At 32.5% G+C, this 23,171-nt stretch overlaps 2 protein-coding genes across 7 annotated transcripts in view; both read left to right on the top strand.

Moving 5' to 3' along the window:
- Positions 1 to 23,171, top strand: part of LOC114340015 (protein argonaute-2) — a 185,464-nt gene that overhangs the window by 94,118 nt on the left and 68,175 nt on the right. For all 6 annotated transcript variants that reach the window (XM_050660028.1, XM_050660029.1, XM_050660030.1 and 3 more), the window contains 3 exons: positions 13,154 to 13,520; positions 13,833 to 13,910; positions 16,359 to 16,581. In XM_050660028.1, the coding sequence (XP_050515985.1) occupies positions 13,154 to 13,520; positions 13,833 to 13,910; positions 16,359 to 16,581 (668 nt within the window). The remainder of the gene's footprint in view (positions 1 to 13,153; positions 13,521 to 13,832; positions 13,911 to 16,358; positions 16,582 to 23,171) is intronic.
- LOC126890890 (protein lifeguard 2-like) lies at positions 353 to 1,570 on the top strand. Its single transcript, XM_050660047.1, has one exon. The coding sequence runs from the start codon at positions 377 to 379 to the stop codon at positions 1,547 to 1,549; it is 1,173 nt and encodes a 390-aa protein (XP_050516004.1). The 5' UTR covers positions 353 to 376; the 3' UTR covers positions 1,550 to 1,570.

The raw sequence follows: 23,171 nt of genomic DNA, 5'->3' as shown, positions 1-23,171 counted from the left end.
ACACATATTTTGGGACCAACATAAACAGCCAATGGGACTACTCTACTCAAATAAAAAACGCCTAGGGAAAGTAAGATCAGCATTCGTATAGATGAAGTCTCTTTTCAGAAGTCACGATTTACCACTTGGTACCAAAATCTCTATCATCCGATGCTATGTGTTTCCTACAATATTATACAGAGTAGATGCCCAAATTTAGCTGGCTGAATTGTTAAAAATATAGCCCATAAAAAAACAGAAGAAGAAATATTTCTTGATTTGTTGAGTTTCTCGCCTGTATGTGTTTGTCTTCAGTCAAGTATGTCACACAAAAATGTCGCTTGTGTCATTATTATTGTCAGTGTCAATTAAGTCATGCTAAAATAAATATACCATTATGATTCCGTCAGACATAGCTATAGATATAGACGATGATGATTTTGAAGAGAATGGGCAATCATCGCTCGAACGACGAGAATCTATTAAAACCGATACTGAAGAATGCAAAATATCCATAGTAATCCCAGTAACCACCGAAGACGAATCGAAACCAAGCACTTCCAGTGCCGAACCCCACAGTTCACAAAATCCATTGGAAATAGCAATTAAACTCACCAGGGATAGTCGCCTCACATCCCTGGAAGATTTAGACCAACAGTTAACCCAGGAGCAAATAATGCTCTTTCAAGAATTCGTCAGAATACAATCTCGCACCAAAGTAACTACAACTGAAATAGCTGTAGGTTCCAATGTATTGGACGTACACACTGAAATACCAGATGTTTCCTTGTATCCTCCTCCTCCCTATGCGTCCCATGAGAATTCAAGACAGATATACATGCAGCACTCAACTACATACAGTGGACCTGCACCTTCTTATTCAGAAATGTATGTGACTTTCACATCGGAAAGATTGAGGAACCAATTCGTGAGGAAAGTCTATTCTATTCTATCGATACAGTTGATGATTACGTTTGGATTTGTCTTACTTACTGTATTGTACGAACCTGTTAAAACCTTTGTTTCGAAAACTCCAGTTTTGCCTTATCTCTCCATGGCTACATTGGTAGGTCTTCTGATATTACTCAGTTGCTCTGTTCCGATGAGGCGACATTACCCATTAAATGCTATTCTCTTATTGATTTTCACCCTAGCGTTTACCTATACGATGGCTTATGTTGCTTGCCAGTATTCTGATAAAGCAGTACTGTACGCAACAGGTGGTACTGCTATCGTATGTTCGTCAATCATGATCTTGGCATGGTTAAACTTCTTCGACATCACCACTTGGAAGTTCTTCTTGATGGCAGCGTTTTTAATCGTTATTTTAGTGGGGGTAGTAATGACGGTAATATTTTCCTTTGTGGGTGGTAGCCAGGTTTTTAGTATAATTTTTGGTCTTGTCATGACTGTATTCTTTAGTATATATTTGTTATATGACACGCAAAAACTTCTTGGTGGAGGCAGAATCGCCTTGTCCGAAGAGGAGTATATACTAGGAGCTATATCGCTTTATGTAGATATTATGCTTATTTTTAATTATATTATGTTACTCTGTCTAAGACGATAATCTTATGTTTTGATGAAAAATGTCTTATCATTATTGTAAAAAGAAAATAGATGATTAAATATTAGTTTTATAAAAGTAAATCTACTTTCTTTTTTATCTGTTTGCAATTGATATATTCAAGTACCAAAGGCGAATTCAGGCAGTAAACAGATAATATGAATAATATGATACATGAAAATTAAAGCTAACTTTGATAAAAATGGAATATGAGAGGTATTTACATATGAAACGGGAAAACTTTATATACTATTTACATATGAAAGGGAAGAATTAATTTATAGAAATAAAAAAATATGAAATAGACATATTAGCTTTACAAGAAACAAAATGATTATGATTCGACAATACAGAAATTGTAGAAATAGAGGATATAGTATTTTTTTAAAAGTGGTGAAAAAAACAGATTGTTATTTTTTATGATACATAATAGATGGAAAAACCGAGTGATGAATTCTGCATAAGCCGATATCAGAGAGAATGTGGAAAGTCAGCGTAAGCGTAATAAATATTAATGCACCAACAGAAGAAAACAAAGATGCATTCTATGAACAACTTGAAAGAGAATATAAAAAACTATCAGGATTTTATGTCAACATAGTAATGGGAGACTGCAATGCTAAAGTGGGGAAAGTTTTTTATATCATTGCGATCATCAATGAAATCAAATATGTCTCAAGAAAACCAAAAATTAGAATCTACAAAACAGTTATCAGGCATACAACTGCATACATTATGCGTATATACAATCTCTTTCTCAGTAACAAATACAGTCTAGGTAAAAATGAAATATTTTAGGAAAACTTTTTAGCATGTTCAATGTAAAAGCCATTCTGCTAAATATCGTGTAAAAGTACTGTGCAAATTACTTACCGATTCTCCTCAACAATTTATTATTGCAACACGCCTATACAGAGAGGATCTAAATTATGGAATTAATTCATTTTCTCTAAAATGGACGACTTTAGAGAAAAATCCCGGAACAGGTCGATTTTTATTTTCAAATTACAATTTTTTGGCATATATTTCATACTAGTGACGTCATCCATCTGAGCGTGGTGACGTAATCGAATGGGAATGGTGGTCGTGTGGCACCTCATTTGAAAGGGTGTTCAATTCTCTATACAGCAATATAAACATTAATATCGTTATTTATACAGGGTGGCCAAAATAATAATTTTTGAATTAAATTAATTGACGAAAAAAGAAGAATGTATGCAATTTATTTAACTCAAAATACATTATATCGCCGTCAGAAAATAGAAAAAAATATTTATTTGGCAAATAAACATTGCTTTTCGCTTAAATTAAATGTTCAAACTGCCAAGAGGTAGGTGGGAGGCTGTTTGTGATTTAATTTAAGCGAAACGAAATGTTTATTTGTAAAATAAACATTTTTTTCTATTTACTGACAGCCGTACAATGTATTTTGAGTTAAATAAATTACATACATTCTTCTTTTTGCGTCAATTAATTTAATTCAAAAATGATTTTTTTGGTCACCCTGTATAAATAATGATATTATCGTTTATATTACTGAATAGAGAATTGACCACCCTTTCAAATGAGGTGCCACATGACCCCTATTCCCATTTAAAAAAATCATTGATTACGTCGTCACGCTCATATGGATGAAGTCACTAGTATGAAATATATGCCAAACAATTGTAATTTAAAAATAAAAATCGACCTGTTTCAGGATTTTTCTCCAAAGTCGTCCATTTTAGAGAAAATTAATTTATTCCATAATTTAGATCCTCTCTGTATATCCACGAAATGCACAAATAGGTACGCACTTCTAAAAGTTCACGCACTATATGTATAGTGAAATTCTCAAAATTCATAATAACTGGTGGTAATCCATAAAAAGACAAAATATTTATTGGTAAAAATCTTTGTTAATAGTCCAGGGCTCATCTGTTTTGAGATGGACGTTGAGAGGTGACTCATATTTTTTTGCAGAAATTGCTTAAAAATAACTCAAATAATAATATTTGAGTTATCCTCCCACTCAAAATGATCCGGAACATTGTTTAAATAATCAAAATGTCAAAATATGAAGGAAAAATTCGATTTTTTTATTGGTTTTTTGAATATAACTTTAAAACTGTTCATTTCTGAGAAAAGTTGTACTGACATAAAAGTTGCGTAATTAAATTTACTATAATATAGAATTGGTTAAAAATTTAAAAAATAGTCACCCTTGTTGCAAAATAGCAATACTTGCGAAAAAAAAACCATACAAAAACAAGTATTCGCATTTTACGTTTTTCAACCATTTATGCTACACTTAGGACCTTCATACTTTACCCAGAAAAACTTTATGATATAGTAAAACAACACTGTAAATTTCATTAAGATCGGTTTAATAGATTTTGCAAAATAAATTTTGCAATCCAGCTTTCTCAAAAAAAATTCATTTTTTAAAAATGTTGCAGGACAGAAAATAAAGCAGATAGTAAGTTGAATTTTTTTTTACTTATAGAAGTGTACTGTACCTTTCATTTGCAATTTGCAAAATTAAAATCGAATAATTACCACGGCGTCAGGAAATTTTTTAAATAAACATTAATTTTTGGTGCTGCGTGCAGGACAGCGGTGTTCGATTCACACAAGTTGATTTCCATCAAAATTTCTTCTAAACTTTAATTAATATATTATTTTCTTACTCTATATTTTGTTGTATTTTAATATTTTAATTCCACAAAAATCAAACTAATTTTATTATTGTTTGTGAAATATTGTTTAAACAATTGCATATGTTTAAAATTAATAAACTTTTATTCTCTAAGTTAAAATATATGAACAAAGAAAGTTTTTGCTAAAAAAAGTGTTATTTCAAAGGATAGAGTATGTGTTTTTATTTTGCAATAAACAAATTTATTTATTTATATCGAAATGTAATAAAAATTAAAATGTATCAATCATTATCAAAGGTCATTGAAATGCCCAATCAGAGCAAACTATCCGCTGTCCTGCGCGTAGCACCAATAATTAATGTTTATTTAAAAAAATTCCTGACGCCGTGGCAGTTAATCGATTTTAATTTTGTAAATTGCAAATAAAAGGTACAGTACACTTCTATAAGCAAAAAAAATTTCAACTTGCTAACTGCTTTATTTTCAGTCCTGTAACAATTTAAAATAACGAATTTTTTTTGCGAAAGCTGGATTGCAAAATTTATTTTGCAAAATCTATTAAACCTATCTTAATGAAATTTACAATATTGTTTTACTGTGTCATAAAGTTTTTCTGGGTGAAATATGAAGGTCCTAAGTGTAGCATAAATGGTTGAAAAAACGTAAAATGCGAATACTTGTTTTTGTATAGTTTTTTCGCAATTATTGCTATTTTGCAACAAGGGTGACTATTTTTTAAATTCATAACCAATTCTATATTGTAGGAAATTTAATTATGCAACTTTTATGTCAGTACAACTTTTCTCGGAAATGAATACTTTTAAAGTTATAATCAAAAAACGATGAAAAAAATCGAATTTTTCCTTAATTTTTTGACATTTTGATTATTTAAACAATGTTCCGGACCTTTTTGAGAGGGAGGAAATATTATTATTTGAGTTATTTTCAAGCAATTTCTGCAAAAAAATTTGAGTCACCTCTCAACGTCCAAATGTACTAATATTTTTACAGATCAGCCCTGGTCTATAACACAACCGAGATCACGAACATACTGAAGAGACTAACTAATAGCTTTATCAGCTGATAAAGCCGGTGATTTCATTCGATAGAAATTATGTTACTCATTGCTATAATATACAGGGTCTGGCACAAAGGACGGACGGTTTTTAAAAATCACAAAATCGGTAATTTGTGCTCAAAAACAAATTTATTAACGAATTCGGATTAACAATGAAATAGAAATACAATGACGTATGGAAATCACATCAGTCATAATACAATCTCTTTCTCAGTAAAAAATACAGTCTAGGTAAAAATGAAATATTTTAGGAAAACTTAGCATGTTCAATGTAAAAGCCATTCTGCTAAATATCGTGTAACAGTACTGTGCAAAGTACTTACTGATTCTCCTCAAATTATTATTGCAACACGGCTACCTATACCTATCCATGAAATACACAAATACGCACTTCTAAAAGTTCACGCACTAGTGAAATTCTCAAAATTCGTAATGAATGGTGTTCATCAATAAAAAGACAAAAGATTTATTGGTAAAAATCTTTGTTAACACGACCGAGATCACGAACATACTGAAGAGACCAACCAGCTTTATCAGCTGATAAAGCCGGTGATTTCATTCGATAGAAATTATGTTACTCACTACTATAATATACAGGGTCTGGCACAAAGGACGGACGGTTTTTAAAAATCACAAAATCGGTAATTTTTGCTCAAAAACTTTATTAACGGATTGGGATTAATAATGAAGTATGGAAAATCACATCAGTCATGTGGTGACCGTTTTTGACGATGTATTGCTGGAGATGTTTTTAAAAATTCTCGTGAACTCTCTCCAACATCGTTTTCCCTCCCAATTTGCGACTTCTACGGGAATTGCCTCCTTCAAATAGCCCCGAGTTCGGGGCGTTTGCTCATATACACGAGCCTTGGGCTCCGTGGATCTCCGTTCATCTGGGCACCGCGGAGGCCAATGAACATCACCAAACCTGGAAATAAGGCGACCACGGAAGAGAGGGCGAACAAAGTTTATCATTTCTCTGGCTTTATTGGGACAGTGTAAGGTGCAAGTTCGGAAAAGCGACACCTGGTTTCATAGCTCAACAACATTTTTAGCACTTTTAATTACACTCACCGGCAGAGAAAACGGGCACCCCAAAAATGGGTCATTTTTAATGTCTTGTATTTCCTAAACCTGATGTCCGATTTAAGTAATTTTTTTTAGTATGTTATAGCCTTATTCTTTATCAATATCGCTGTAATAATATTGTTGCTAGACAGGTACATTGTCATTGTATACAGGGTGTACGAATCAAACTGTGTTTTTTTCTCAAACTTTGGAACACCCTGTGGAATGTTCTAGCTTTTATAAAATACTGAAATTATAACCAAACTATAGCCTCAGGTTTTCTTAACATTCTGTTTTTTTATTCATTCGCTTATGTTGGATAATAAAAAAGTTAAGCACTTTAACCACTACCTGTTTTTCGTTAATACAGGGTGTTTTTAAATAAGTACGGCAAACTTTAAGGGGTAATTCTGCATGATAAAATAATGACAGTTTGCTTTATAAACGTATGTCCGCAAATGCTTCGTTTCCGAGATAGGGGGTGTTGAAATTGTTCTTACAAACTGACGATTTATTTATTGCTCTAAAACGGTTTGTGATATGCAAATGAAATTTGGTAGATTTTAAGAGCTAGTTATTGCGCATTTTTTGGCATACAATTGAGAATTTTATATTCACCATTGGCGTGCATACGGGTATAAATATTTTAGATATATCCCGTATGCACGCCAATGGTGAATATAAAATTCTCAATTGTATGCCAAAAAATGCGCAATAACTAGCTCTTAAAATCTACCAAATTTCATTTGCATATCACAAACCGTTTTAGAGCAATAAATAAATCGTCAGTTTGTAAGAACAATTTCAACACCCCCTATCTCAGAAACGAAGTATTTGCGGGCATAAGTTTATAAAGCAAACTGTCATTATTTTATCATGCAGAATTACCCCTTAAAGCTTGCCGTACTTATTGAAAAACACCCTGTATTGACGAAAAACAGGGGGTAGTTGTTAAAGTGCCTAACTTTTTTATTATCCAACATAAGCGAATGAATAAAAAAACAGAATGTTAAGAAAATCTGTGGCTATAGTTGTAGTTATGTAGTAAACATTCCACAGGGTGTTCCAAAGTTTGAGAAAAAAACACAGTTTGATTCGTACACCCTGTATACAATGACAATGTACCTGTCTAGCAACAATATTATTACAGCGATATTGATAAAGAATAAGGCTATAACATATTAAAAAAATTACTTAAATCGGACATCAGGTTTAGGAAATATAAGACATTAAAAATGACCCATTTTTTGGGGTGCCCGTTTTCTCTGCCGGTGAGTGTATATTGGCCAATTATATTAGTCCTGGTTGCTGGATAATTGTCAAGGCCAAAAAAGAATAAGAAGAAAAAGTAAGATTGAGGTTATGTTATTAAAAGGTAAACAATTGTATGGAGTAAATAAAATTAATTATTAAAATGCAGTATTACAAGTAAAATACATACCTGCAATTAATTAAATTCACTTTAATAATTGCATATCATATCAATATTGTGGAGCAATATTAATGCCCGATTTCATAATGACAGTAAGTATAAAATATGTCAGTATGACAATTTCAATTGACAATATGAATTATTTGAGAAATATACTAAGAAAGTTTTAAATTTATCCGCTATTCGCGCACGATCGTTTCTAGTATCCCCTCCAAGTACTTGTACACAGCGAATAGGCGGTCGCGACATCCTATTGGAATGGAACTTGTCGTTGTAATTCAGGTGAAAAGAAGTTGGCGATCATTTCGACATAGCGCTCCGAGTTCACGTTACAGCATTGCCTTTACCGTCTCGAAGAAGTAGGGGCTGATTATGCAAGTTGGCGATACATCGCACCAAACCGTCCCCTTTTAGGTTATGCAACAGTGTTTCGTATAACTGTCGCAGATTTTCATTATTCCAATAACGACAATTCTGCTGATTAACCATTCCATTAAGATCAAAGTGAGCTTCATCACTCACGAACAAAATGAGGTACCCATTTTGGTCGATAATTTCTTTGATCTCGCAACACACAGGGCACTTGAAGAAGAAGAAATAACTGTTGTAAAATGGCCAATAATGTTGATTGGTAAAAATGCTAGGAACGCACAAGTCAAACGCAAACAGGTGAAGAAAGAGTACTAGCCATTTCAAAAACATCCGTCCTTTGTGCCGGACCCTGTATAAGGTATCCTTTAATTTTTATATTAGATACTGATTGTTTATGAGTAAGGGGCTCAGATGAAATATCAGGTTTAATTGGCAACTGCTGAATTCACAAACAAGTTATATCATCTTTGAATGAGACATAAAAATCAGTCATTAAAATCTGACCTCTCTTGCTCATAAAAAAATCTCGAAGAATTTGGTATGTCTAGAAAAAATTACGCAAGGAGTTAAAGGCAACAGTTATTGAAAAAAAAAGGGATATGATGGATATGATAGCGACGGAAATAAAACTACGACGGAATTCACACGGGACTATGCTAAATTTAATTCAAGATGCAGTAGAAATAAATAATTACACTTTTATAAAAAAGAACTTTTTTATAATAAAACCTTTTTATTATTTACAGGAAAGAATATAAAATTATTTAACGATAAACGATTTAACGATAAAATGCTTAAAATTCCAAAAATTATACTCTAATAAAAATAGCTATTTTATGAAACAGTTCGTTAAGTATGCTTTTTGCGAACGCACGCGATTTTTAAAGTACGAGCGACAACGGAGTGAGTGCTATAAATCGCGTAAGTTCGCAAAAAGTACTTCACGTACAGTTTCATACAATATTTTATCTACGATAAACAAATATATAAAAACTGTAACTCTTCGTCACTGGAATTCATTTCTATTCTACAATTTTTAGAACTTTGACATTTAAAAATTCTAACTACTTTCAAACCACAAAACTGTCAAAACTTTTGTTGTAATTCATTGGTCATACTGTCATTACCATGGCAACGCGAAAGATAAGGATTGCGACCATGACAACGCGAAAGTTAAAAACAGTGCGAAAAAGTAAATCCCATTTAAAATACATTGTTACTTCACGCACACTTTAAATCCTTCACGCACTGCTATCTATAATGACAGTTTTCACAAACTAAAAACTTATACATAATATGACATAGAGTAGAAAAAGTACTTTTTATAATATCACGGTGTTGTTATTGTACATGGACATATTTATGTAGGGCACAACATATTTGAAAAGAATAATTAACATATAAAATATAAATTTTTAGTAGATGTATTAACTGTTATTTATAATTATGATTCCAAAAATTACACTAGTATAAAATAGTATTTTTTAAAATACCAAATAGGTACCACTGTTGTTTAAAACGGTATATATAATCTTAAGTATATAAAGTTTTAATTATTTATTAAAACAAGTAAAAAAAGATACGCAACAGCCGGGTTCCAACTGGGGACCTCTCGATCTGCAGTCTAATGCCACTTAGGCACAATCAATTTGTAGATATCGATTTATTAACGTACTTTAAAATATCATTGCAGTAGTCACATTTTTAAAATAGTTTGAAATTAAAAAAAAAATGATTTATCCATACAGCGTGATTGGTCAGTAAAGCTTTGTAGATCCATTATAAGTAATAGATAGTAATAAAAGTTAATAACAAAAATTGTAGCCAACTTTGATTACATATTGATAATCAATAATCGTAAATTGTAAGTTTTAGACAATTATTCAGTCATGGCTTACTTAAAATTTGGAAAGATTTAGACCCGTATAATTTTGCTCTGAAAAATGAAAATATCTCGAAAACTAATAAATTTACACATAGGGAATGTTATACAAAAATTATAGTATGGTAATGGTACTTTTCGATAATGATATAAAATACAGGGTATTCTATTTAAAATTACTGCGAAAATAATGTACTTGCGTTTTGTCTCACCCTGTATTCAGTATAAACAAAATTAGCAAAACAAACATTTACGAAAATTTTGACAATAAATAAAAAAATATGACGTCAATAAACAATAAACCATTGACCTTGTGCTTGCTTTTATTTATACAGGTAGTTAAACTTGTTACGATTTTCATATAAAATTGGTTATAACTTTATAAATACCCCGTATAACATACCAAACCTTTATATTTTTGTAATCGAAAAGTTATGAGGATTTCGAATATAAAATAAAATACAGGGTGTTCTATTAAAAAAAACATAAGTTTGGTCTGCCACTATTTTATCGAACACCATGTAACAATCTAGCTAATTTTGTAATGTGAAGCTCAAAGTTCGCTACAATTTTTGTTATTAAGTATTATCGCTATCTATTACTATAACGGATCTACGGAGCTTCACCCCACTAATAATTAATCACCCTGTATAATAGCAGTTAAATATTGCATTGTTAGCTAGTTCTAAGCTATCCTGAAAATTTCAGGTATCTAGGTAGCCTAGAACTATTTTTAAAATGGATTACAAAATTTGCGGAGTCCGTGACACCAACCAAGCCAAGTATATAAAAAGATTTTAATAAACCAAGACACGTTAAATGCTACTAGGAGCACACCCGAATCATCATTAACAGTGTATATACATTGTAAATCCCAAATCATGATTTCCAAAGTTTATACGTTGTAAATTATGATTCGGGAGTGCTCCTAGTAGCATTTAACGTGTCTTGGTTTGTTTATTTCTACTGCATCTTGAATTTAAATTTGGTATAGAAATCATGCAGATAAAACGATATCTTCAGCCCTGGAAGCCCAGGCTTCTATTTTCCTCACTATTTTTCCACTCATGTCTGTTTTTCCTCTTTTCCTCCCAGTCCGGTATCCTTAGTTTTATCACACTAGTTTAACCTCTTCTAACTACTTCTTTTTTTGGTCTTTCTCTTCTACGCTTTCCGCCAACTCCTATTAATACTTATTTTGCTTGTCTGTGGGCATCCTATAACCATGTCTCATCCAACGTGCTCTTTGGGCTTTTACTTTTTGTATTAGGTTTGGTTAATTGTATAGTTCTATTACTTCCTTTTTTGTTCTTCCTTTTCATACGTCGTCGTTGTCCTTTACTCCTCCATATTTACGTACTATCTTTCTTTCCTACCGTTCCAATTTCTGCGTATTTTTCTGACTGAACACTTTATTCTTCATAAAAAGCTCTTCATGGTCTAAGATCTAATAGACCTGGATCCCGCCAAAATCAGACTGTTGTTTATCACCAACTGGGCATTTTAATGAGTGGAACACGAAGCACATGTCAAATGACAGGAATCATGTTGGTTAGTAATAGTAGTCTGATTTTTGCATAAGAGTTTAATGAAAGGGTAACAGATCAATTGGATGTTCTGCCCGACAAAATACATGGGACGTTTTCGTAATCTGACGTTCCAAATTTTTAAACTGTTCCACAATTAAAACTTCGCCTGTTCCAGTGTTCCCGTACATCAAAGTTTGTCTGACTAGAAACCGTTAAGCTATTAACAAATTTTCAGCTTGCTATTAATCAACTTTTTTTTGGTACGCGGGATCCAGGTCTATAAGATGCAACCAATATATATGAAATTTTATCAATTTTATACTAGGTACTTATGTCAAAAAAAAATGAATTTCGTTCAAGAGTAACAGTTCCTCAAAATATTCTACCCACCTCTATAATTTCTTGGTAAGTCACATACAGTGCATCCATAAAGTAACGCATAAATTCGTTATTTCATAAACCGGCGACTTTAGAAAAAATCCCGAAACAGGTCGATTTTTATTTTTAAATTACGATATTTTGGCATATATATCATACTAGTGACGTCATCCATCTGGCCGTGATGACGTAATCGATGATTTTTTTTAATGAGAAATGGGGGTTATGTGATAGCTCATTTGAAAGGGTATTCAATTCTCTATCCAATAATATAAACATTAACATAATTATTTATACAGGGTGTTCAAAAAACATTTTTTTTATTAAAATAAATGAGACAAAAAGAAGAATGTAATGTAATTTATTTTAATTCAAAATACATTTTACTACTGTCAGTAAACAGGAAAAAAAATTTTATTTCACAAATAAACATTGATTTTCGCTTAAACGAAATGTTCAAACTGCCAAGAGACAGGTGGGTGGCAGCTTTAACTTTGAATTTAAGCGAAAAACAATATTTATTTAACAAATAACATTTTTTTCCTGTTTTCTGACAACAGCAAAACGTATTTTGAATTTAAAAAATTACATATATTCTTCTTTTTGTCTCAATTATTTTAATTAAAAAAATGTTTTTTTGAACACCTTGTATAAATAATGATGTTAATGTTTATATTAGTGAATAGAGAATTGAATACCCTTTCAAATGAGCTATCACATGACCCCTATTCTCATTTTAAAAAATCATCGATTACGTCATCACGCCCAGATGGATGACGTCACTAGTATGATATATATGCCAAAACATCGGAATTTAAAAATAAAAATCGACCTGTTTCGGGATTTTTCCTTAAAGTTGGCAGCTTACGAAATAATGAATTTATGCGTTACTTTATGGACGCACTGTATTAGCGTGTTTTCTTACTGTCTTGCTATCTTCTGCTATCTATTTAGAGAGGTGCCCCTAAGGGTTAGCAACCCACATAGTTGAGAATACTGCATTGCCATGATGTAAAATCAAGTAAGAGTTCAAACATCACATAATATTATCTACAACAATGTAACATTGTAATAACTTTACACCATTTAAAGGGTTTTTATCCAGATATTTTTAGTGGTTCAACCATATAAACCTTGTAAGCAACACTGATGATGGAATTGTCATTCCGAAAACGTTCTATTCTATACCTTTTATTAAGGATTTTTAATAAGTTTTTATATCATTTTAGGTTAACAGAGAAATCATCGAGACAATGGTGAAGGCATACGGCAAAATATTCGGCAACCTAAAACCAGTATTCGATGGCAGAAACAACCTCTACACCAGAGATCCCCTTCCCATCGGCAATTCCCGTGAAGAACTCGAAGTCACTCTCCCGGGCGAAGGCAAGGACAGACTGTTCCGAGTCAGCATCAAATGGGTAGCTCAAGTCTCCTTGTACGGTCTCGAAGAAGCTCTCGAAGGCAGAACTAGACAGATTCCGTTCGAAGCTATCTTGGCTTTGGACGTGGTCATGAGGCATTTGCCTTCGATGAGCTACACGCCCGTAGGAAGAAGTTTTTTCAGCAGTCCTGAGGGATATTATCATCCTTTAGGTGAGTTGGACAACTAAAAGAAGAGCTTTATTCAATTTTTTTTAATTTTTTGTAATTTTATTTAATTTTTTTTAATTATATTTAATTTTATCTAATTTTATTTAATTTTATTCATTTTTATTTAATTTTATGTAATTTTGTTTAATTTTTTTAATTGTATTTAATTTTTTGTAATTTCGTTTAATGTTATTTTTTTTTAATTCTATTTGATTTTGTTTAATTTTTTAAACATTTCATACCGAGCGATAAGAAGTACCTATTCACTTCAAAAATATATTATGTTTCATGTTTTAACGTTTTTTTTTTAATTAGGCGGTGGTAGAGAAGTCTGGTTTGGATTTCATCAATCTGTAAGACCTAGTCAATGGAAAATGATGCTCAATATTGATGGTAAGTAACCTTTCATCGTTTTATGTTGTAGTTTTTATTTTGGTTTTAATTTAGAAAGATTTTTTAAATTGAAAGTGTTAAGTTCAATTAAATATCCAACCACATTTGTTAAAAGTGTTTCCAATTGGTCAGCCACATCTTGGAACCTTATTTGTCCTAATCGGATATCATCGGCGTATTCTAGATCGCTTAGACGTGTGGTTAATGTCCATTGTATACCTTTTGTGTCGGAGTCTAGTTTGGAGAGAACATAGTCTACAGCTATGTTAAAAAGAAACGAAGAAAGCAAGCACCTTGTTTGATTCCAGTAAGTATGTTAAATTCGTCACTGTTGATCCCGTTGTGTGTCACACTGCATTTCGCCTCAGTGTACAGTGACTGTATAATGGAGATGATTTTTTGCGGGTTGTTTTTTAGCTGTAATTTTCCATATAGCAGTATGAGATGAGTTGTCACAGGCACTCTCGAAATCGACAAAAACCATGTATTAGGGTGTGTTCCATTCAACCGATTCATCCATTATATTACCCTCACAGTATTGATGTGGTTTACGCAGGATTCTGGTCTAAAGCCTGCTTGATTAGCTCGAAATACAACTGTTAATTTTTCAGTATGATGATCTTGAAAATTTTATTTAGGTATGTCGGTAAGCAAGGTTCTTCCTCTCCAATTTTTGCCCAGTATGACGTTGCCATTTTTTGGAAGCTCGATAATGTTACCTTCCTTCCAGCCAGCTGGAATGCGGTTCGTTTTCCACACCTCTTGGATTATGGGGAGCAAAAGTTCAGCAGTTAGATGCAGATCAGTTTTTAGTATTTCGGCTGGAATGTTGTCGAATCTCGGGGACTTGTTTCTCATAGATTTGATAGCTATTTTATCTCCGTTTTGGAAGGGGCCTCGCAAGATATATGCAAATCTATATTCTGTGAGTTTTCGACAATTTCATCTGTGCTATCCCTGGGCGTATTTAGCATTTTCTTAAAATGCTCTTTCCATCTCTCCATTTGGTCATCTGTTGTAATAAGTAATTCACTTGTCTTGGATCTTACAATGTTCGAGCTGTTGGGCCCATTTTTTGTTAGTCGTCTAGTAATTTGGTATAGCTCTCTAGTTCTGTTGTGTTGTGCAGCTGTGCAAATTTATAAGTCGCTCATCCGGAAGAAAAGCGTCACAACTCAAAAAAGAACATTTTTCAAGAGAGACAAAAATAGATTTTTTAGATCTTAATTTAACTGTCAGTTTTACGGTAACTATTAAAAATTTTAAATTAAAATCGAAGAATATGGATAAATGAATGTTTATAATTGTGTAAGAAGCAAACCAAAAAACTATGATATCTGATTTAACAAAGTAAAAAAGATCAAATTTTGAGTTACGTCACTTTTCTTTTAATATTAGTCACTTTGTTAAACATTAACGAAAATTACCAAGGACATTTCTCGAAATACAACAGTTTTCGTGATAAATAACGATACGTTCACGTCGAACGTCAGAGCATAACCTCAAAAGTGTCATTGTTGCGGAATAAAAGTATTCATTTTACCGCCAAAGGAATAATGACGCTACCGCCATCTTTCAAAGTTGGAAAATATATATGCGACATTTTTCTTGGTAAATGTATAGGGTATTTGGAATAAATTTAACAAGACAACTCAATTTATGCATTCGAGAAAAAAAGATCAAAATTTTGAGTTGTGTCACTATTCCTATAAAATACTGGTCACTTTTTTATTTCAAAGTCAATTTAACAAGATAACCGGAATTATGCATTTTTTTTAGTTGTGACACTATACAGATAAAATTATGAAAAATTTACGAAATATTATTTATGACTCTTGCCGCACAGAATATAATATCATTATTATTGACTGGTTAACAGAGTTAAAATAATTATTAATGATTTAACTTTAAATGTAAGCAACAACATTAAATAAAACAAAATTTTCGCCGAAAAACACTGCAAAAAAAAATAAATGTGTTAATTTCCTTGAGCATATTCGCAGATTGTTTTGAATAAAGTAATCACATATACTGTCTTAACCCAACACCCAACAATCGACGCTTTATACAGATCTTAGATGGACAAATACCTTGCACAAGTCGATATGTGACACATGTTCGGGGCATCGTTGATTTTGGACATTTTGGTTAACCATACAATGACAATAGTATCATCTAACGATAACTTGAACCATAGACGTAACACTTTTTGAGATACGAATTTGTAGTTTTATTAAACTGTTGGTGCAATAAAATCGTTTTTAATTTTTTTTTTTGAGTTGTGACACTGTTTGAGCGGAGGTGCGGTATATGTGACATTTTTCCAGGTAAAAGTATCGGGCATTTGGAGTCAATTTAACGAGATAACTGGAATTATGCATTTTTTGAGTTATGTCACTTTTCTTCTGGGCGATCGAAGTGCCATTTTAACTTAATGTTATTTTCTAGTGTCTGCAACGGCATTTTACAAAGCGCAACCTGTGATAGAGTTTATGTGCGAAGTCCTGGACATTCGAGACATAAACGAACAGAGGAAACCTCTAACAGACAGCCAACGTGTTAAGTTCACAAAGGAAATCAAGGGTCTCAAAATAGAAATAACGCATTGTGGAGCGATGAGGAGAAAGTACAGAGTCTGTAATGTGACGAGGAGACCAGCACAGATGCAATCGTAAGTACATTTAAAAATATTCTAGAAAATTCTCGTTATAAATGTTTATATTACTTTTTTTGTCTTGTTCTGTTGGCCTCCTTCGAATTTCTTGGCATGTTTCAAAATATAAGTGTACGAGAATTGCCTTTTCAGTTTTACATATAGCCATAAAGACAAAAAATATATATGTAGACTTGTACTTTATTGCTTTTCAAAATATGTCCCACCAAGATCGTTACACTTTTCCATATGTTCAAACTAATTGGTTAAACAGTTATTCTAGTTCAAAAATGAATAACCATTTTCAATTTCGTTGCAACACGAAACTACATCCGCATTATATTCTAGTTCAATCAGAGAGTGCAGCAAGCACCTCTACCGGTTTCGAAACTTATTAGTCTATCATCAGGAGGCACATATGTTGCTCTCTCTGACCCTAGCGGCAACTGCTAGCAAAAGACAAAGTTTTCAATCTAATAGAACATAAAATAACATTAAAAATATTACTCTAAATCCCACCAGATTGAAAACAATGGGAGCCTTCTCTGGTTACACCTCCGAGGCTTCTAAAGTTTGCAAGCCATAACAGATGCTGAGACTAAAGAAGATGAGGGAATTTTACAATTTATAATTCACGTCCCCATATGCTCAGCGCGGTAAAGTTCCAACGAGAACTTTACCGAGACTGCACGCTGGGGTTTGTCCTGGTTGGGTCAGAGAGAGCAGCATATAATATGTGCTTCCTGATAAGAGACTAATAAGTTTCGAAACCGGTAGAGGTGCTTGCTGCACTCTCTGATTGAACTAGAATATAATGCGGATGTAGTTTCGTGTTACAATAAAATTGAAAATGGTTCTTCTTCTTGCAGTACCGTCTCCTATCGGAGGTTGGCTACCATCACAGCAATCTTAACTTTGTTGGCTGCAGCTCTGAACAACTGTATTGAACTGCACCCATACCACTCCCTTAAATTTCGCAACCAGGAAATCCTCCTATGTCCCACATTTCTCTTTCCCGAGATTTTTCCTTGCATTATGAGTCTCAGCAGAGAGTACTTTTCTCCTCTCATTATGTGGCCTAGATATTCCAGTTTTTTCGTTTGTATGGTCTTTATGACTTCGCATTTCTTCCCCATCTTCAGCAAAACATCTTGATTTTTCATCAACATGGTATTTTCCACATTCTCCTGTAACATCTCGAATGCCTCAATGTTTTTGATGTTTATCTTTTTCAGTGTCCAATCTTCCATGCCGTACAGCAGAACGGAGAAAACATAGCACCTTAACATTCTCGTTCTTAAGTTTATATTTATGTCCCGGCGGCATAGGAACTTTTTCATTTTGACTATGAAAATGATTTTTTTTTTGGGCGTCGAAACGTTAATAAAGTTATTTTTTTCATTTTAATTGTGGCTTATTTCCCATATAAATAATTAATCATAAAAATGCCACAAGGAAATAGCTTCAGAACAACATGAAAATGATTATTCATTTTTTATTTACATGTTTACTCTGATTGGAGTACGAAGGGAACCATTCTCGTTGGAACTTTACCGCGCTGAGCAAATGGGATGTGAATTATAAATTGTAAAATTCTCTCATCTTCTTTAGTCTCAGCATCCGTTATGGCTTGCAAATTTTAGAAGCTTCGGAGGTGTAACCAGAGAAGGTTCCCATTGTTTTCAATCTGGTGGAATGTAGAGTAATATTTTTAATATTATTGTATGTGCTATTAGATTGAAAACTTAGTCTTCAGTTATTCTAGTCTTTAGTTAACACCTGCAAAGTCGCTGTTTTAAGGCATCGATGGCTTCTTCTGTCGACTGGAATCGCTGCCCAGGCATTGAATTTTTGATCTTTGTAAACGTGAAGAAGTCGTTGGGACTTAGGTCTGGGCTATACGGTGGATGGTATAACATTTCGATGTTTTGAAGCTCCAAAAACTTGTCTTTTGGGCAGTGTGAGTTGCATTGTCTTGATGTAGGATGATTCGCCGTTTAGTTCAGAGAAATAAGGAAAAAAATATCCTTTTGGTGACACAACCCCCTCCAGGCCGAAACCAAATTTTTTGAGTAGTATGGACATCTAGAATAATAACCTATATGTTTCCTGCAGCCGATTTTGATTATATACATAGTTATAAACAAATGAAGAGCAAAAAACGGTAAATTTTCACTTTTTTCGTCCATTACCACATTTTAAACAAATTTGAGAGTAAGAAACTCATAAATCCTATAAAAAACTTCAATGTGGCGTTCGCTGAATATGTTGGTTATAGCTATATCCTAATTGCTATCCTGTTGTTGCTATATCCTAATTGGTTGCTTAGAAAATTGCAAAATAAATCATAAATTTTGAGTTTTTATAAATATTCATAACTTATGTAAAAATTAACTTAGAACCTTCTTATTACACGGAATGTTGAGACTTCTGGTGCTTAAATCATACCCTAAATTTTAAAGCAATTGGTCAAATAGTTTAAAAGTTATTTAATTTGTTTACCCAAATTAATTTTTTTTGCAACACTATAAGTCAGAAAATGATAAAGTTACAGTAATACTTTGGATAGTTTATGAAAGAAGAAGATTTACACTATTAATTTAGAAGAAAGAAAGAAAGAAGAAGATTTACACTATTAATTTAACTAAAAAAAATGACAAAAAATAATTCTAAATATTGCAAAATTATTTTGCAAGAACATGTGAATTAAAAAAGGGGGGCGCTAACTTCGTCCCTAATTGTCCTAGGACATTTGTTTTTCTTTTTAAATGTGTATAAAAATTCAGTCTTTCTAAATATGAAAAAATAATTTTTCTACGGGTAACGGTTAAAAAGTTATTCTAATTGTTTATAAGTAAGCAAAACATCGACATGTTTTTGCAAAATAATTTTATACTGTTTAAAATTACTTTTTGTCATTTTTTTAAATTAAGTTAATAGTATAAATGTTCTTCTTTCATAAACCGTCCGAAGTGTTACTGTAACCTCATAATTTTCTGACTTGTAGTGTTGCAAAAAAAATGAATTTGGGATAAACAAATTAAATAACTTTTAAACTATTTGACCAATTCCTTTGAAATTTAAAATATAATTTAATCACAAGAAGTCTCAGCATTCCGTATAATAAGAAGGCTCTAACTTAATTTTTACATAAGTTATGAACATTTATAAAATCTCAAAATTTATGACTTTTTTGCAATTTTCTAAGCAACAAATAAGGATAGACATATTCAGCGAACGCCATATTGAAGCTTTTTATATGATTTATGAGTGTCTTGTTCTCAAACAGTGGCGTGCGGTGACTTTTTCGAAAGGGGAAGCGATTCAATAAGGATATAAAAATATTTTCTTAAGGGTCGAGGGTCGAGCCACTTCCCACCTGATAATGATAACACTCTGATGCGCAGGGGCTCTCTATCAGCAAAGTACTTATGTGAGACGTCTTGGGTACAAGGACTCACACACTAAATCCGTGACACGTGAATACGTGAGGCACTCTATTCCCGCTATTTCTAGTGACTAGTGACCTATCATTGATCTGTATTGCTAGCTCGGGCTCTGATGCCCTCACGCAGGGCTTGAATCCTATTTAAAAAAAAATTATACTCTGAGACATTTTCCACAACACACAACTTTCACTAAAATGACACTTATTTATACTCGAGGTATATTCTCCTATCAACTTCTGATAATTGTTGAATGCAGTCTTTTTCAATGGATAATAGGGCTAACTTTCAAAGTCTGTCTTCGTTTGTTGAATTTCTTTTAAACTCTTAATTCGAAACTTTTAATGCATCTTAATACTGCAAAACTTAGTTCAACTGATGCACTTGTGGCTGGGATAGTTAGTAGTACTAATTCACACAACTTGACCACTTCACACAGTGACTTGTTTTGTTTAAACCAGTAGTTATAAATAAATCCCAGATTTCTGGGTATTTCTTTATCATTAATGTCAGTTGTTTCATAAATGACACTTAACTGAGAATGCAAAGCTGGGATATCAAAAAATTTTCATTATTTAATCGTAGTGACATAAATTCCTCTGTGGGAAATTTTGATGAATTATAATTAGAAATATTAAGATTATATAAAATTCTACAAATTTTAAATCGTTAAAATTTTGAAAGCTAGAATTCATTTGTTGTAGAATATTATCAAAAGGTCTCTTTGTTTCCTCTGTTTTCTCTGTATCTCTGTCTCCGAAATTATCAATCTTCATTATTTTTCTTTCATGTTCAAACCCCATATGTTCAGTTTTATCCCAAATATTTTTAAACTGCTCTCGTTTTTTTAATTATCGTATTAATAAAGTCATCAATTTGTCTTATACAAAATGCAGTACCATTTGATTTCTGTAAAATGTCAAATAAAAGATCAGTAAAAGAAACAATCTCTGCAAAAAATTTAAATCGAAATATTCTTTAAGCGAATGTATTGTAATACCTAAGCACCCCTTAGCAGCAGTAACAGTCGGAGCATCTCACTTTCGGGAAGGCGATAGGACGATCGCTTCCACAGGGTACCAAAATTCGCGCGACTAGTGGGTGCGGTCATTGAACCCTGACCAATTTTTAAACGGGACAACTGCATGACAAGCGGCGATTTTGAGATGCGCTTCTGTCAGGAGTGGACCGAATAGTTGAATTGTGTGCATATTGAGTTCGTTCGTACGCGATTAATTTTTAATATTTTTCAATGCCTATTGCCTAGGTAATATGTAGATTACTTGGATTAGGGAAAAATTTTTGATTATTAAATATTAATTAATAATATATTTGCTTATATCGACGTATAAATAGGGAAGCGGTGCTTCCCCCGCTTCCATGGACCGCCCGCCTCTGTTCTCAAATTTGTTTAGAATGCTTCACTTTTTAGTAACAGACGAAAAAAGCGAACATTTACCGTTTTTTGATCTTCATTTGTTTATAACTATGTATATCATCAAAAGCGGTTGCAGGAAACATATAGGTTATTATTATAGATGTCCATATTACTTAAAAAATTTGGTTTCGGCCTGGAGGGGGATGTATCACGAGAAAAATCTTATTTCTCTGGACTTGTGTTACTTTGTAGGAGTTTCGGGATAACTTTATGATCCGTGCGCCCCCACAAATTTTTAAGGGTACTGCAGTTGTCTCGCGTGTTTTTCAGTACTGTGTATTAAAGTTTAGAAACTTCTATATTTATGAAACACTCCTCTCCCAAAAATTTTCAGAAATAGAAAAATTGTGCGACTGGAATAAATAACTGAATAAAGTTTTTCAATCGTTTTTTCCTACTTCTAACCTTCCATTTTAAACATTGGATGTTAACAATGTTTTTATGTCATACTAGTATTACTAGTTCATCATTGTGTTTTTATAGCTTCGTTATCAATTACATAGAGTACTTACAAGCGCACTTTATGCCTCTGCGGTCATAAAATGCACTTTATGACTCTACTTTATCACCCTCGGGCATAAACATCTATTTAATGCCTTTGGTAATTTATTACGAACATTGCTTTTTATCTTTTGATGAACTATTAATTCTTAACGTAGCATTGAGAGCTTTGCCCAAAGAGAAATAAAAAAAAGAGAGAAAGATAATTAGTTTATTACGAACATTACTTTTTATCTTCTGATGAACTATAAATTCTTTATGTGGCATCGAGAACTTGGTCCAAAGAGAATTTGAAGAATACGACTCTAACAAATCTTGAAAATAAGCCATCAAAACGGATTCATCGACACGTGCCACGCACGTGTGAATGCACGTGCCACGCACATAGATAAATAATATAGTACAACGGTTCTCAACCTTTTTGAGTGATGTACCACCCACAGTTAGTCCATTCTTTCACGGTTTTTGCTCTAAATTTTAAAGAACCGATTGAATTGACGATGGACGTATAAATAAAGAGGAAAATAAAGAGGATGGACCGGTTTATTTACATCTTTACTTGAAGCCACGAGATCGTCACAGTCATAGCCACAAATCCTTAATTTGACGTTGTCATATTATTTTGTTTTCAAGTCAATATTTAAAATAATTTTCAATTTTTAGTATAATTTACTTTTAATTTATAAATCAAAATATATTACTTAGTTACTAGAAACCATTTCTAAATATACTTATTCCGCAACCAAGGAATTAAAAGAAAAACATTAATTTTTTAATTATTAAATGAAACTATATTCTGATAATTTCAACTATTTGTGAAACTTGGCACCACTGGTAATATCAACCAATCATAGTGCTTCAAGAAGAAGGAACGTGGCGTCTCGTGTTGTTTACGTTTATTTTGATAATTTCAGAATTTCCTTTTGTGTCATTTGAGTGAATTTGTTAGCGTATTTTGACTTTGAATTGAACAATCGTAATCGTTAAGTGTCTTAATCATGGTGCGTAACTGTGTCGTATGCAGGAAAACTGCATATTTACATCCACAACTGTCATTTCATTGGTAAGTATTTATCAAGTACATATTATAAACAACATCCATTGACGTAGCACAGGGATATGATATTACGTTATCCTTGAATTGAAATAAAATAAATAAATAAATAAAACTTAATAATTTTGTGAAATAAAGTAAATTTTGTAGTATTATAAATACATTTATT

The sequence above is a fragment of the Diabrotica virgifera genome, chromosome 9, assembly GCF_917563875.1.
Source record: "Diabrotica virgifera virgifera chromosome 9, PGI_DIABVI_V3a".
Taxonomy (NCBI): Eukaryota; Metazoa; Arthropoda; class Insecta; order Coleoptera; family Chrysomelidae; genus Diabrotica; species Diabrotica virgifera.
The sequence above is the reverse complement of the archived record's forward strand: the minus strand, read 5'-3'. Positions and strand labels throughout refer to the sequence as shown.

Coding starts and splice junctions, on each gene's coding strand:
- LOC126890890 (XM_050660047.1), top strand. CDS start 377: ATGATTCCGTCAGACATAGCTATAGATATAGACGATGATGATTTTGAA.